Source organism: Neoarius graeffei, chromosome 22 (genome assembly GCF_027579695.1).
Source record: "Neoarius graeffei isolate fNeoGra1 chromosome 22, fNeoGra1.pri, whole genome shotgun sequence".
Taxonomy (NCBI): domain Eukaryota; kingdom Metazoa; phylum Chordata; class Actinopteri; order Siluriformes; family Ariidae; genus Neoarius; species Neoarius graeffei.
The window spans coordinates 14621252-14637974 of record NC_083590.1 but is presented as its reverse complement, the minus strand read 5'-3'; the positions used below and the strand labels follow the sequence as shown (position 1 = coordinate 14637974).

Below are 16723 nucleotides of genomic sequence, written 5' to 3'. Positions count from 1 at the left end.
TCTTGAAGGCCGATTGTTTTTGAAACAATCTGACTTTCAGTTGTTCGTTCAGTTCTCCGTTCATTCACTTCTTCCACGTAAGGGCGAGATGGCAGCAATATCCAGTTTAGAAATCAGACGGCTGCTCCACTCATTCTCTATTTTGTCCACATGTAGTACTCCGCCATTACTGCTCGGCTCAGGCAATTACTAAAACCCAGGACGGAACAGGACGTCACCGGTTTTAGCAACAACTGCAGGGAGGTCACTGCCCGAGCGATATGTCCCGTCCCGTTCCATCCCAGGTTTTAGCAATAACCCTCGGCTCACTCCAGGAGGACTGGTGCAACTGAACTTTGCTTTAAAAAAAATAAAATAAAAAATACTTTCCTTTTCTTGTAGTTTTCTTTTTCTTTACTTGTTGATACTGCGACTTGTCCAGGGTGTACCCCGCCTTTCGCCCGTAGTCAGTTGGGATAGGCTCCAGCTTGCCTGCGACCCTGTAGAAGGATAAAGCGGCTAGAGATGTGATGTTGATACTGCATCCTCTTTCAATACGGGCTTATAGCCAATGCTCCTCAACAGATCAGAGGTTTTGTACGAGTCCTCAGTAAAATCTGCAGAGCAGAGGAGAGACCACTTTGTAGGCGCCCAATGTGCCCGTGAACTACTCACAAAACGCGTCCAAATCTTTGCAGTTTGAACATTCTTGGGCCATGAATGCAACATAAATCCACCTTCTGCCGTGTTGCTGGCGGATGCAGCAACACATCTACGTGGCATGGCGATAAATTAGCTCAAAATGGAGGATCAGAGTTGCAGTCAGCTCTGTGTTTTAGTATAGTGGAAATGGTGATGAGACCGATAGACTTCCTGTTGTGACATTACGGACGTCAAGGTCATTCACTCAGACCGCTACCTATATAAATCACTTTAATCTTAAAAATTACTATATTAGATTTATTGTTCATGCTCAAAACTATTCCTGTGCCATTCTTGAGGTCTTAAGGCATTTATAAACAAAACTGAGGCCATGGTTCAGTGTATATGCTTTCAAAATTAAAACATGTTTGAAAGTCAACAGAGGGTACTTTTTACTGGTTGTTAAACCTACTTGTCTGCTTGGCAACTGCAAACCATGAATAAAGAATAAAAAAACAAATAACCTATACCACAAAATCTGCTTCTCCTGCACCCATATTTATCCACCACTGCCTTTGTAAGAGAGATTGTAATATTCAAGCCAGCCTGTTTGAGATTCACCTCTTCCTTCTCTGAAAATACTCACACTGTAACGGTATTTAAAGTTTAGTGTACAGTGTCTTGTAAAGGTATTCATCCCCCTTGGTGTTTGTCCTGTTTTATCACATTACAAGTTGGAATTAAAATGGATTTTTGGAGCATTAGCACCATTTGATTTACACAACATGCCTACCACTTTAAAGGTGTTTTTTTTTATTGTGACACAAACAATAATTAAGATGAAAAAAACAGAAATCTGAAGTGTGCACAAGTATTCACTCCCTTTCACATGAAACCCCTAAATAAGAGCTGATCCAACCAATTCACTTCATAAGTCACATAATTAGTTGATTAAGATCCACCTGTGTGCAATCAAAGTGTCACATGATCTGTCACATGATGTCTGTATAAATCACCCTGTTCTGGAAGGACCCTGACTCTGCAACACTACTAAGCAAACAATGTGAGAACCAAGGAGCCTTCAAACAGGTCAGAGACAAAGTTGTGAAGAAGTATAGATCAGGGTTGGGTCATAAAAAAAATCCCAAACTTTGAATATCCCACAGAGCACCATTAAATCCATTATAGCAAAATGGAAAGAATATGGCACCACTACAAACCTGACAAGAGAAGACCGCCCACCAAAACTCACAGCCCGGGCAAGGAGGGCATCAATCAGAGACGCAACAAAGACACCAAAGATAACCCTAAAAGAGCTGCAAAGATCCACAACGGAGATGGGAGTATCTGTCCACAGGACCATTTTAAGCCGTACACTCCACAGAGCAGGGCTTTATGGAAGCGTGGCCAGAAAAAAGCTGCTGCTTAAAAAAAAAACACATTTGGAGTTAGCCCAACAGCATGTGGCAGACTCCCCAAACACATGGAAGAAGATTCTCTGGTCAAATGAGACAAAAATTGATCTTTTTGGCCATCATGGGAAATGCCACGTATGGCACAAACCCAACACTTTAAGAACACCATTCCTATAGTGAAGCATGGTGGTGGCAGCATCATGCTGTGGGGATGTTTTTCATCTGCAGGGACAGGAAAGCTGGTCAGCACTGAAGGAAAGATGGATGGCACTAAATACAGGGCAATTCTGGAGGAAAATCTGTTTGAGTCGGCCAGAGGTTTGAGACTGGGACAAAGGTTCACGTTCCAGCAGGACAATGACTGTAAACATACTGCTAAAGCTACACTGGAGTGGTTTAAAGGGAAACAGTTAAATGTCTTGGAATGCCCTAGTCAAAGCCCAGACCTCAATCCAATTGAGAATCTGTGGCATAATTTGAAGATTGCTGTACACCAACGCAACCCATCTAACCTGAAGGAGTTGGAGCAGTTTTGCCTTAAGGAATGGGTAAAAATCCCAGTGGCTAGATGTGCTAAGCTAATAGACACATACCCCAAGAGACTTGCAGCTGTAATTTCAGCAAAAGGTGGTTCTACAAAGTGTTGACTTTGGGAGTGAATGCCTATGCACACTCCAGATTTCTGTTTTTTTTTTCATCTTAATTATTGTTTGTGTCACAATAAAACAATTTTCACCTTTAAAGTGGTAGGCATGTTGTGTAAATCAAATGGTGCTAATGCTCCAAAAATCCATTTTAATTCCAGCTTGTAATGTGACAAAACAGGACAAACACCAATGGGGATGAATACTTTTGCAAGACGCTGTAGATATAATATCACAGATATGTTATGGTGTTGGGAAGTAAATTGTTAATTGTGTCTTAAATAATGTCTATAGATGAGTTTTCAAAAAAAAACCTGTTTGCTAATGTATTATACACACCAACAATGAGCTTATCCTCATGTTGACCCATTTTACAGAATGAAGTAATTGTGAGCCGGGTTGTGGTACACCAGCACAGAGAACTGGAAGAGGTGGAGAACCTAAAGAAGGAACTGGCAGATGAGATCTCCCGACGTATTCATGCTGAAAATGAACTGGATTCATTCAGAACTAGGGTGTTAGCACTCAAAAACCGGCGTGGAGTGGAGCGGGTGGAAGAGAAAGAGACTGTGCATTACTACCGCGATCCCAAATTGGAGGCTGACCTGGAAATAATGAGGAAAAAGATTGATGAAGAGAGCTCGAAACACTCTGTAACTCACACCGAGATTGAAATCGTCAGTAAGAAAATCATTTCTGTGGAGCATGAAATATCCAACATCAAGCCAAAGCTGCTGACCAAGGTGATGACTGAGTATGCAAGAGATCCTGAACTGGATAAGGAGGCAGTATTCATCCGAGAAGAGATGCGAAAGATAAGAGAGGAAATTAGAATACGGGAAACTGAAATGGTGCAGAGCACCACAGAAATCTCGATCTTGGAGAAAAAGGCACCATTAATCAAAGAAAGAGTGATAAAGAAGGAGGTGATAAAACTGGAGCAAGATCCTGAAATGCTCAAAGCTGTTATTAGGTTCAAGGAGGAAATCTCTGATACAGGCCTTAGATCCAAAAGTTTAAGTGAGGAAATCTTTCACTTAAGAAGCCAGATCAACAACCTAGAGATAATGATTCCCACTATCCAACCTCGGATAGTCATAAAGGAGGTAACGAATGTAGAACAAGACCCAGAGCTCATAAAAGAGTCCAAGTTTCTTCGTACAAGCCTAGAGGAAATAACTCAAGAACTAAGTACCATCCGAAAAGAGATTAGCACCCTACAAGTTCATTATAGCCAAGTAGAGATAGTGAAACAAAGGATTGAGGTCAGGGAGATCATCAATGAAGTCTACAGAATTGACCCTGAAACTGATGCAGAGATCAGGCGGTTGAGAAAAGAGATTCAGGAATGGGTGACGAAGCGTACTGAAATCGAGAATAAGATGAGAGTGGTAATGGTGGACCTTAAGACTTTGCATTCTCAGAAACCCAGGGTGGAAGTAAGAGAAGTTGTAAATGAAATAATAAAAGAAGAGAGAAGTCCAGAAATTATTCATGAGATCAATAGACTGAAAGAACACCTGAACCACCTGTGTACCACTTACCACGCTACGCTGGATAAGCTGACCATTCTTCGCAAACAGAGAGATGAGTGGAAGGTAGAGAAGTCTAAGGTTGAGGTACAAGTTGTTACAAAGGAATTCATCAGATATGAGAACAATCCACTTCTGGAGAAAGAGGCTGAACGATTGAGAAAAGAGGTCCAAGAAGAACATCAGCTCTGTCGCACTATTGAAGAAACCATCTTTGATCTTCACCAGAAGTACATCGTGCTGGAGAAACAGAAAGCAGAAGAGAAAATTACATACCAAGAAATTGTAGTTCTCAAGAAGGACCCGACCCAGATTATTGAGCATGAACGGTTAAAAAAGAGGCTTGATGAGGAAAGCAGATCTCGTTTTGAACTAGAGGCTGAAGTGAAGAGGTGGAGAGCCACTGTTTTGGAGAAGGAAAAGAGCATGACTCAAACAGACATTCGGCAAAAGAAGATTCTTGTCGAGAGAGAACTTCAGCAACTCAGGTCTCAAATTATTGAAATTCAGAACACTCCACCCCCTGAGGAGAAGGTCATCATTGAGGAGGTCATAAAAATAGAAAGAGATGCCAAAATGGACAAGCTAATTCATGATCTTCATCTTAGTAGTGAACAGGAGAGTGCCAAGATCATTGCCATGGAAAGGGACATTCGAAACCTGAAGCTCAAAATAGATGTCCTTACCAAGGAGAAATCTGTGGAGAGGACAGTCTACAAGGAGGTAATCAGGTTTGAGAAAGACCGAAGTGTAGAGATTGAAAGAGATCGTCTGAGAGCCCAATTGACACAACTCCAGAGTGCCAGACGGGATCAAGAGGAGGAAATACAACGCATGAACGTTAAGGTGACCCGTATTCAAACCTCAGTGACAAGTTTCTCCAAAGAGGAGACCACACTTATCTCAAATAGGGATACACTGCTGAAAGAGAGGGATGAGCTTCTTTGGGAGTTGAAGAAATTGGAAACCGAAAGGCAAGAGATCACCATAACATTCCAGCATGAGAGCAAAGTACTAAGTGAGAGGACTCAAATATACAAGCAAAAGTTATTAAAGCTGGAATCTGAGATACAGAGCCTAGAAAAGGCCATCCTTGCTGAGAAAGAAAGGATACAACAAAAGGAGACCCTCATCATTGAACTGCAGGAGAACTTGAAAAAGGAGGATCATTCTGAAACACAAAAGAGAGAAACAACCAGATCTACCAAAATCACTATTCTGGATCCAGAGACTGGGAAAGATATGTCACCCTATGATGCATATGTGCAAGGTTTTATTGATCGGGAACATTATATCCACCTGCAGACACTTGAATGCAGTTGGGAGATCATCACAAGTAGTGGACCTGATGGTGAGATCAGTATTCTACAGGACTGCAAGAGCGGGAAGACATACGCCATCCAAGATGCACTGAGAGAAGGAAGATTGACCCAGTATGATCTTCAGCAATACAAGGATGGCAAAATTCCCATCTCAGTGTTTGCTCTAAAGGTTGCAGGAGAAAAACACACAAGTTCACTCACCACATCAATCTCAAGCTCATCTTTAACCTCGACCTCAACCTCTGTGGTAAACAGCTACAGCCCTTTAACTCGAAAAAGCTCTTTATCCTCAAGCATTGGCAACTTAAACACCATCATCAATATAGAAGAGACCTTCCCAATCTCTGGTATCTTCGACACCACAACAAAAAGTCGTATGTCTGTGAGGAGTGCCATGACCCGTAAACTGATTGACCTAGAAACAGCTCAGAAGCTTCTGGAAGCACAAGCAGCCACAGGAGGGATTGTAGATATCAACAAAAAGGAACGCTACTCAGTTCACAAGGCAGCAGAACGTGGTCTCATTGAACCGAGTCAAGTACACAAACTCATCACTGCCCAAAAAGCATTTACAGGTCTCGAGGACCCCGTAACCAAAGAGCGCCTATCAGCAGGACAGGCAGTTCAAAAAAACCTGATCCCAGAAGAGAATGCCAGGCGGTACTTGGAAGCACAACTTCTCACAGGTGGCCTGGTAGACCCCAACAACACAGGTCGAATTAGCTTAGAGAATGCCATTAATGCAAATCTGATCGACGAAAAAACAGCAAGAAAGATTGAAAACGATGACAAAATCCTGAAGGATTTGATCAACCCTATTACGAAGTCAAAAATTACATACAAGGAAGCCATTGCACTATGCACAAAGGACACATCTACTGGACTCCTCCTGCTCCCAGTAGCATCTACTGATTCAACAGACTCCATGTCATTCACCAGCTACCATAGCTCTTCTTCCTTTATTCATTAGGGGAAAGTAATGCTTACCTTCAGAAAAAAATGAACAAATTTGAGGAAAGTCATTTAGATTGTGGTGTCAGCTGTTAGGCTATATTCTCAGAAAATGAAGGATCTTTGGGTGACTTTATTCCCTTATGATTTTTAGTGAGTGTAGTGATATTTGGGGGAAAATTGGTAGATATCTGATATATATATACTGTGTGTGTGTGTGTGTGTGTGTGTGTGTGTGTGTGTGTGTGTGTGTGTGTGTGTGTGTGGTGATTTCCTATATTATTCTCATATTTGGTGTTGTTTTCTATTATTTCTTGTGCATGTATCTTGTTTGATTTTATAATATGGCAGCTTTCATTAAACATTATGCACTTAGGGCTCATTTGGCTGTATCTCATACCATTGCATGTGGGTTTGTTTGTTTGTTTATTTCTTTGTTTGTTTGTTTTTGTCTTCTCAAGAGACAGAAAAAAGAGAACTCAGGGATGGAATTACTATTTATAGTTGCTATAAGTGATCACAGGACTTTCCACATTAAACATAACCTCAAACAGATTTTTTTAAAATGATGTACTTACTTACTTACTTACTGCAACAAGGACTTTGCTCGGCATTACTGGGTTGGTAGAACTTGTTAGCCTTGGTCAGCAGTCTACCTACGGCTGAGTATCCCTTAGAAAACTGCTTGAAGACATCGGGAGGCAGGATGTCGGATGGTTCTATGAAACATGCTCAATAGTGCAGCTTCTGGTTCATATTACCTGTGGCGAGGCGAATCAAGGTAGTACCACAACTTGATCACGACAAGGCCAACCACTCTAAATTTAGAGTACTTCTCACACTTGTACGGAGTTATGACCACAAATTTCAAAAATCAAATTCACAGCACATTGCTCATCACGTGGGTGTCCAAGGAGCGCACCCTGTTAATGTGGCTCAGGTTACAGTCAAAAAGTATGCTACTGAGACCAACCAAACTCACAATCACAATAACTATGACAGATCGATAAAGGGAAAATGTAACATCATTGGAACTTGCAATGCTCCAACTCTGAGAAAAACAGGCAAAATTCCAGAACTCATACACTCTGCCAAAATCACAAAACATGAAATTGTTTGTCTACAAGAAAATGATGTGCTATACTATAATTTCATAAATATGATAGGCCTGAAGGAATAATGTTTTTATAGAGAAAAAATTTGATTATATGGTATTTATAAATGTCTTGGGGGAGGGAGGGGACACCAAAAGGAAAAACACTTTAATATACTTTATTATGGTAGATGTCTTTCACAGCATTATTATCAAACAAAAAAAGGAAAATATTGCATATGGAAAAATATAAAAGTACATTATGTAGTTGTGTTAATAACACAACCTGAAATTCTTAGCTAGCTGATTAACGTTTTATATTATTATTATTATTATTATTATTATTATTATTATTATTATATTTTTTGGTCTAAGAGATTGCACCAGAGTCTCATACACTCTATTACTGCTCATGACCTTTCAGGCAGAGCAACAACAACAACAACAAAAATTGTGGATTTTTTTTTTTTTTTTGGGGGGGGGGGGGGTTCTTTGAGGAACAATCAGTACTATTGTGCTATCTCAAGAAGATAAGAAAGTCTGAATCTAAATAGTAAAACCATTTAGCTTAACTATTAATATCATCACTATTAATAATAAAAAGCTGTGTTCTATATATTTATATTATTATGTAACAGCACAGATTATGAAAGAGCTCTATAATGTAAATTATAAATCCTTTGTAATTGTTGTATGATCTAATTCATTGGTAATATATTGCAAAAATATCATCAAATTTAATACACACTATTGGTAATAAGAGAACGTTATTTTATTTTCTTATTGGTCTATGCTACAGTACCATTAGTAAGACTGGCATTTTTGTGGAATACCTTTTTATTTTTATTGCATTTCTACATTTTCTAATATATAACACCTTTATAACTGTCCAGAAAAAATAAAGATAAACAAAACTCTAAACGCTTCTGTGGAGGAACGAGAAGGTATGATAGCCTCCACCTTGTGCTGGTCTGTAAAAGGCTGCAGCTTAAAACAAGAGAAAGAGCTGAAGGGAAGACTCTGAGCTATAGCTATCGAGTATCAAACAACTTGCACAAGACTAGACTAACAAATGCTAGACTCCACTTAAATGGGTTAGTTTCAGAGTTCTAGAAACAGCAAATTCAGTTACAGTTACATTTTAGTTATTTGGCAGATGCTTTTATCCAAAGCAACTAATGATTGAGCTAAGAAGATGAGTGTTAAGGTATTGCTCAAGGACCCAATAGTGACATCTTGGTGGTACTGGGATTCAAACTCGCAAATATTCAATCAGAAGTCCAAAGCCTAAAACACTGCCCTGATCAGGAATTTATCTCCAATACCGGTCACTAAATTATCAGCTGGAAATTTAGACCCATTGACTCAGTTATCTGCTAAAATTCACCATCTTTAGATCAGCAATGATCAGCTGGGATTCTAAAACCACTAAGAACAGATTAAATATTATTATCAATTGACAATTTAGATCAACTGAGTTCAGGCCACCACATTATCTGCTAATATTCACCAGCTTTAATTCAACAATTACCAATTGGATCCCAAGAACCACTAACGACAAGTCAGTTGTTACCAGCTGGAATGCTAAACCCACCAAATTCAGGTTAGAAATTATCTCCACTTGCAGGCCACTAAATTATCAGCTGGAAATCTGTACCCATAGAATCAGTCATCTGTTAAAATGCACTATCTTTCGATCAGCAATTATCAGCTGGGGTTCTAGAAATGTTGACTAGTGATCAGGAATTATGAGTTCAAGTTTTAAAAGAACCAACCTCAAGTCCCCAACTTATCAGATGGCACACTGTCAGAAACAGGTACAGTAGGAGTCCATTTCTGTCCCCCAAGGTACAATCGACATTAATGTACCCCCTCGGGTTCATTATTGGACTTCAAGGTAACTATGTGTACCTTTTCTGGGTCAAAAAGGTACATATATGTCCCCAATCAGTATATATTAGATGGTACCTTAGAGGGTATTGATCCAGTGACAAGCCATTGTACCCCTAAAGGTACAATAATGTACTATCTCAACCCACCAACTGTAGGTCAGAGAAGTTCTACATTCACCAGCTTCAGAGCAGCGCTTAACAGCTATTGTTCAAGAACCATGACTCCAGGTCAGTACACAGCTGGAGTTTCAGGTCTGCAATTATTAACAGACAGCAGTTCCTGAATCACTGACCTGAGCTCAACAATTGTCAATGGGATTTTTAGACTCACTGTCCACAGCTCTAGTGTTATTAGTGTAGAGTCCTAAAACCTCTGACTTCAGGTCAGCAAATATTAGCTGTTCATCTTGAACTACCAACTTCATGTCTGATGTTTTCATGCTGAGTGCTAAAACCACTGGCATTGGGTCAGCAATAATCAACTGGAGTTCTACAACTCTTACCTAAACTTCTAGAACCACTAACTCCGGGTAAACAGTTAACAACTGGAGTTCTAGTTTGTCACAAAGTTCTACAGCCACCAACATAATGTCAGTGATTATCAGCTACAGTTCTAAAAATTCTGGTGAAATTCATGCAAAGGATGTAGCCATACCTCATACAGAGTTGAGTTTCAACACACTTTAGCACCTGGTGCAACTAGACCAGATGTTCTGAATGAACTAATTAGCTGAATCAGATACATATTATGGCTTGATATAAACATAAAAAGGTTTATATCAAGCCATAAAAATTATTTTAGTCCTGGGTATGACTTTAAACTGCAACTGGTGGTGAGTCTCAGGTCCAGGAGGACTTGAGTATTGGGGGAAGTGGAGTTTCCCCTTAATCACCACTGCTCCCAGGTCCACTCTGACCCAGAGTGGTAGCACCTGCCTGGGTTCCAGCTATGGGTTAAATAGCACATCACCAATAAAGCACTGGCAGCAGGGTGCTTTTCGGTGCAATGTGGCAGATGAAACCAACAGGGTCAATGTCACACCACCAGATGGCATGCGGAAGAGCCACTCAAATGGCCAACGGATGGCATCACTCGGCAAGTCAGCTGTCACTGTGGGGCAACTTCCATGCCCATTAGGTCTGTGGCACTTTTGTGCACTACTTGGCATCAGGTCTTGGAGGTCCAGAGAGACAACATGATGGGAGCACGACATCGTTTGTCTTACCTTACTGTGCAAGGTGCTTCATTAGGAAAGGAGAATAGTATGCGAGAGCTCACGAGGCCAGACATTCCATGGCAGCTCAGCCAGGCCATTCATGCCGCTGCTGCAGGCAACTCTGCCACTCTAGTGCAGGCCTTGCACCCCATCTGTGTTTCTGCGCATCCTACTGAAGCAGTCATCATTGCTAGCGATGGACAGCCAATGATGATGATGATATAAACCAAGGAACAAGGCTGGCAACTACTGAGAAAGAAGAAGTTTGTCAGTACACTCTCAGAAAATAAAATCCATTATTGTCTGTTTAGGGATACAATGGCTTGTCACTGGGGTAATACTCTCTAAGGTACTTATTTGTACCCTTTATATACTGCTTGGGAACATACTAGTATATGTACCTTTTTGGCCCTAAAAAGGTACACATAGTTACCTTGAGGTCCAATAATGAGCCCTAGAGGGTACATTAGATTGTACCTTGGGGGACAGAAATGGACTCCTACTGTACCCCTATTTCTGACAGTGTACCACCTGACACAGTGCTATTTTCAGCTCTCCATTCAAGCCCTGAATGATATTTTGATGCCATTCTTGTGTTCTCCTGTAGGGCTCACTATACAATAGTCACAGTTAACTGAGAGGTAAATATAGACAAAACCCCATGTGAGATGCACTGTTATAGAGGAGGGGTCAAGCCAGCTTGTATGTCTTTTTGTCAGGATCATAATACACTCCTATAGATCCCTAGCTCAGTCACACACATTCACCACCAACATCTCACTACAATAAGAAAAAAGGTACCTTTGGTTGTTCTAAGCAGAATTGCTATGAGACTGATCCCATGTTTCTTAGCAGGACATGGGTTTCAGCTGAGCTTAGACGGCAGAGTATCTAATATCAGTCAGATATCTGTTTTTTAAAAAAAACTTACTTATAAGAGTATTAGAGTTTGCAAACCGACCAGCTTGCGTAGTCCATGATGCTCTGCAAAAGCTTGAACATTCAATTGCACATTTCGACCACCAGGAAAAAAGACTATATCTAAACCATTCAAGATCAACTTAAGGTTAATTCTATTTTCCACCATCAGTTAGAATGGCCTCCTTAGCTGATCCATGTTTTAGGCGGAGGTCATCCACATATTATCCTGCCGTAACCCTTGTGCACTTGAGCTTGAATTGGCCCATACTCCACCTGCTCCCCATCCACGGTAATGACTCCAGGCTTTGTGACTGGTTCAAGCCTCAGTGCTCGGACACGCCGGTACCTTAGATGCTGGCACTCGCATGTCAGGTGCATCCCTTTCTCCATGGCCAGAAAGAGTCGAAGCAAGGCTGGTCGTGATATTCCTGCTGTTATATAGAGCAGGTGAAGGTGCCCATCATCAGGCTGAGCATCCGGTGACACCATCAGCTCCTCTGCCAGGTGAGAGTGGCAGGTTGCAAGAACCAGAACAAAGTCTTGTTCTTTTTCTATGGTCCAATCTGTTGGCACCGGATCTCCAAAAGGGCTCAAGAGGTTGTCAGGTAATCTGTCATCCCTTGAGTCATTTTCAGAGAGTAAAAAATCATCACCATTAGAGTTATTGCATGTATTTTCACTTGTGCATTCATGCTGATTGCTGTTCTGTCGCTGCACTTGCGATATACACTGAACAGAGGAACAAAAAATGGAACAAGGATGTGAAGCAGGAGAAGAGGAAATCGATGCTGAGTTGGAGTCCTCTCTAGCAGGCAGGAATGCTAACCTGCCCTGGTAGGTGCGTAAAGATGCCAGGCGTAGAAGTGTGCCCACAAGGAAGCGCATGGCACCGACATGGCGAAACTTTTCACTCTCAATGTCCACATCAGCCACAAAGCCCCAGGCGAGAGACAAGAAGGAGAAGAGACGCGGCCCAGAGGAGAGATGCACAGAGACGATGTCCAGGGGACACACTAGACCTTTATAGAGCAGGAAACAACAGCTTAGCAGCAAGTCCTCACCCAATGCAGGGCCAGCTCTGGGACAAACAAACACAATATTTATTGATAGGATATACACAAACACATATAGACAAGCAAATACACTCAGCGGCCACTTTATTAGGAACATCCATCCACCGGCCATTTTATGCAGTTATCTAATCAGCCAATCCTTTGACAGCAGCACATTTTATGCAGTTCTCTAATCAGCCAATCCCTTGACAGCAGCACAATGCAGCAAATCATGCAGATACAAATCAAAAGCTTCAGTTAATGTTCACGTCAAACATCAGAATGGGACAAATTGTGATCTCCAAGTGTGACTTTTGCCATAGCATGGGTGTTGGTCTGAATATTTCAGAATCTCCTGGGGTTTTCACACACAACAGTCTCTAGAGTTTAGACAGAATGGTGCGAAAAACCAAAAACATTGAGTGAGTGGGTGACAGTTCTGTGGGTGGAAACCAAAGCCTTGTTGATAAGAGAGGTCAGAAGAAAATGGCCAGGTTGGTTTTACCTTTTTTTGCCAGGAAAGATATAGTAACTCATATAATCACTCTTTACAACCGTGATGAGTAGAAAAGCATCTCAGCATGCAACAACAGAAGACCACGTTGGGTTCCACTCCTGCAGCCAAGAACAGGAATCTTAGAATCAACAATAAAACCTATTAAAGTGGCCGGTGAGTGTAGAATAGAATAGAATGCCTTTATTATCATCACACCTTGCAGTACAACAAAATTTAGGGTGAGTTTTGGCATCTTTTTTTCAAGTTCAGACTCACATAAAATTAGATATAATAATAAAAATTAATGTAGACATTTCTGCATGTCCAACACACCTACACAGAATCATTATTAGATATTAATTTTATCTTAGCATAGAATTAAAGGATCACCCTGTAACGTCCAGTGTGGTTTATGTCTGTATTACAAATATATTTTAATGTCAAATATTGTTATATGAGAGTAGTAGAGTGAGATATTTTACTGTCAATAATTAAAACCTCGATCTCACACACACACACACACACACACACACACACACACACACACACACACACACACTGCTTATAGGGGACTCTATCATAAGGCATGTGAAATTAGCTCAGCCTTTAGGGGCACCAGCAGCTTTAGTCAGGTGTATACCGGGAGCCAGGGCGCCGGACATAGCAGGTAATCTTAGGGTCCTAGGCAAGCACAGGTTCTCAAAGATAGTTATCCATGCAGGAGCTAATGATATACGCCTTCGTCAGTCTGAGGTTACTAAGAGTAACTTTGTAGAGGTGTTCAAATTAGCGAAGGCGATGTCCGATGCTGTAGTATGCTCTGGCCCCATCCCAATGCGGCGTGGCGATGTAGCTTACAGCAGGTTATGGTCACTTGTAACGAACTCGATACGAGTCGTTAACAAATCTTATAACTTAATGCATGAAACGCGCCTACAACATATTTCCAATGTGAATATTTTATTGGATGATGGTGCAGAGTGAGAGAGAGTGAGAGGATAGCCTTCAGGGCAGAGTCTTTAGTCCAACCACTGCGTAAGCAGTATAACAAAAACCGCGCACCGCCCGTGTGCTTTCCAAAAACAAAACAATCCTCGCCAGCAAAAAAAATAGGAAACAAAAAAGGAGCGATCTCACCTCTTCAGATGTGGGTTTAAGTCCGTCTGTACCTTCCTCAAAAAGGGCGAAGAAGAAAAAAAAAATCCTTAAGCGTGTAGCAGTCAATCTATTTCGGAGCACTGAAGAATACTGAAGGATGTCAGAATGTACGTGCGCCGGCTTCCATCTACCTTCATTCATTCCTCTTTCCGCTTCCCCATTCAAAAAACGAGCACGTGATTTAAAGGGTCTAAGGCCATAGGACAGGGAGCGAGGAGGTGTGTGCATGTGTCAGTGACAGGGTGAGTGACAGAGAAGAACCCTATAGACTTCCTAGGCTCACGCTCGCCCTGAATTTCTCTTAAAGTGAGGCTTTCTATGTCTTACTTTACATAGACGTTTTAATACGAAATATAAAGTGTCTTAGACATAGATACTATTTTACGCTACTGATAAATAAAACTTTATGTGGCTGATGCTACATAGTCCCCCCCCCCCAGACTGGATATGTCGAGACAAGGACCAAAGTAGGGTTTAAGATTCACCATGTTCACATTGTCAGTGGACTTGTCAGGGAACTGAACCTTGTAATTTAGGGCTCCCAATTTCTTCTTTACAATGCATGGTCCCGTCCACTTTGGTGCCAGTTTGGCTGAGAATCCTTTTACAGCATCAGATAGTGGATGGGCTTTGACCCACACCATGTCCCCTTCAAAAAGTTCCATGTTTCTCCTTTTTAAGTTGTAATATTTAGCTTGTTTGTCCTGTGCTCTTTTTACATTGGCAGCCACTTGTTTCGACAGTTCCAGCTGTCTTTCCAGGAGAGAGTGTTGCGAGGAGGTTGGAGGCAGAGCCTTTGACAAAAGTTGGTCAAGAGGACCTTTGAGACTACATCCCAGATGCAGCATGGCTGGTGCAAAACCAGTGGACTCTTGCCATGAAGAGTTGATGGCGAACCGGAACTCATGTACCCACTGGTCCCAGTTGTTATGTTTTTCCCCCACATAGGAGGCTATCATGGTTTTGAGTGTTCGGTTGACCCGCTCAGTCTGGTTCGTTTGTGGATGATAGCTTGTGGTGAACTTATTTATCGCTCCCCATGATTTGCAGGCAGCTTTCAGGAGGTGACTGGTAAACTGGCTCCCCCTGTCGGATAGAAGATATTTTGGTGTACCCCACCTGGTGAATATCTTTTCTGTGAGAATCCTCACTAGCTTTGGGGTCCAGCTATCACGCACAGGGAACAGCTCTGTCCATTTGGAGTAATAATCCACAAGGACCACCAAGTAGCAGTTACCCTTGCGGCTGCGAGGAAATGGGCCCATGATGTCAATACCCATCATTTCACCAACCTCAAACACTTGGGTCGATTGCAGCAGACCACTGAGTTTAGAATTGGAAGGCTTATGTTGCTGGCAGACAGTGCACTCTCTGATGTGGGCCCAGGTGTCTTTGCAGATATCGGGCCACCAAGCAACCTCTAGGATGTGCCGGAGGGTCTTCAGGCGCCCAAAGTGTCCGCCTAAAGGATTGCCATGGTAATACTGCAAGAAAGTGGACTGCAGCTCCTTTGGGACAACTAGCTGGAATTTGTGCCCATCCCGTGCAATTGGCACTCACCTGTAAAGCAGCCCCTGCTGGTCAACAAAGGTGATGCGGCTAGGAGAAACAGAGTCAGAGGAAGACATCTGCCCACGGACCCCTGCGATGTAAGTGTCTCTTCCTTGAGCAGCAGAAATTTCATCCAGGGAGTTGGGCAGATCAACAACCACTTTTGTGGAGGCAGCACATATAGCAAGGCGTGGTGTCGTCATGGTGGTATTATCAGCGGACATTGGACTCCGTGACAAGGCATCGGGAACAACATTTAATGTACCCTTTCTGTAACACACAGTAAAGGTGAAGGGCTGGAGTCTCAGTGCCCAGCGTATGAGGCGTGAAGAAGTTTTGGGGGTGTTAAAGACCCAAGACAGGGCTGCATGGTCTGTCACCACTTCAAATTGGACTCCTTCAAGGAAGTGTTGCCATTTCTCCACAGCCCATACAACAGCCAAACACTCTTTTTCAGATGTAGAGTAGTTTCTCTCTGCCCCATTCAGTAGGCGGGAAGCAAAGGCAATAGCGTGTTCGCCGTCATCATCGTCCTGTGTCAATACTGCACCTAGCCCAATATCACTAGCATCCGTGGCAACCTTAAAGGACTTCGACAGGTCTGGATGAGCAAGCACCGGGGGAGATTGTAGTGCCTCTTTCAGTCTTTCCCAGCTCCTCTCACAGTCCTTCGTCCACTTCCATTCAACATCCTTCTTTTTGAGATTGTGAAGAGGGGCGGCCAGATCTGCAAAGTTTTTAATGAATTTATGATACCAGCTGGCAAGACCCAGAAACCTCTGGAGCTCTTTGATGCTTTGAGGCCTAGGATAGTCACTGATGGCCTTGAGCTTCTCAGAGTCAGCTGCAATACCCTGG

At 42.1% G+C, this 16723-nt stretch overlaps 2 protein-coding genes across 2 annotated transcripts in view; one reads left to right on the top strand and one right to left on the bottom strand.

Annotated features, from left to right (window-relative positions):
* The window catches only part of evplb (envoplakin b), a 41103-nt gene extending 34221 nt beyond the window's left edge, over window positions 1-6882 (top strand). Inside the window, exon 22 of the mRNA XM_060904438.1 lies at window positions 3058-6882. Coding sequence (XP_060760421.1) covers window positions 3058-6504 — 3447 coding nt within the window. The 3' untranslated portion in view covers window positions 6505-6882. The remainder of the gene's footprint in view (window positions 1-3057) is intronic.
* A 4859-nt stretch (window positions 6883-11741) lies between these two features.
* LOC132870286 (sphingosine kinase 1-like) overlaps window positions 11742-16723 on the bottom strand; it is a 39150-nt gene continuing 34168 nt past the window's right edge. Inside the window, exon 5 of the mRNA XM_060903921.1 lies at window positions 11742-12686. Coding sequence (XP_060759904.1) covers window positions 11819-12686 — 868 coding nt within the window. The 3' untranslated portion in view covers window positions 11742-11818. The remainder of the gene's footprint in view (window positions 12687-16723) is intronic.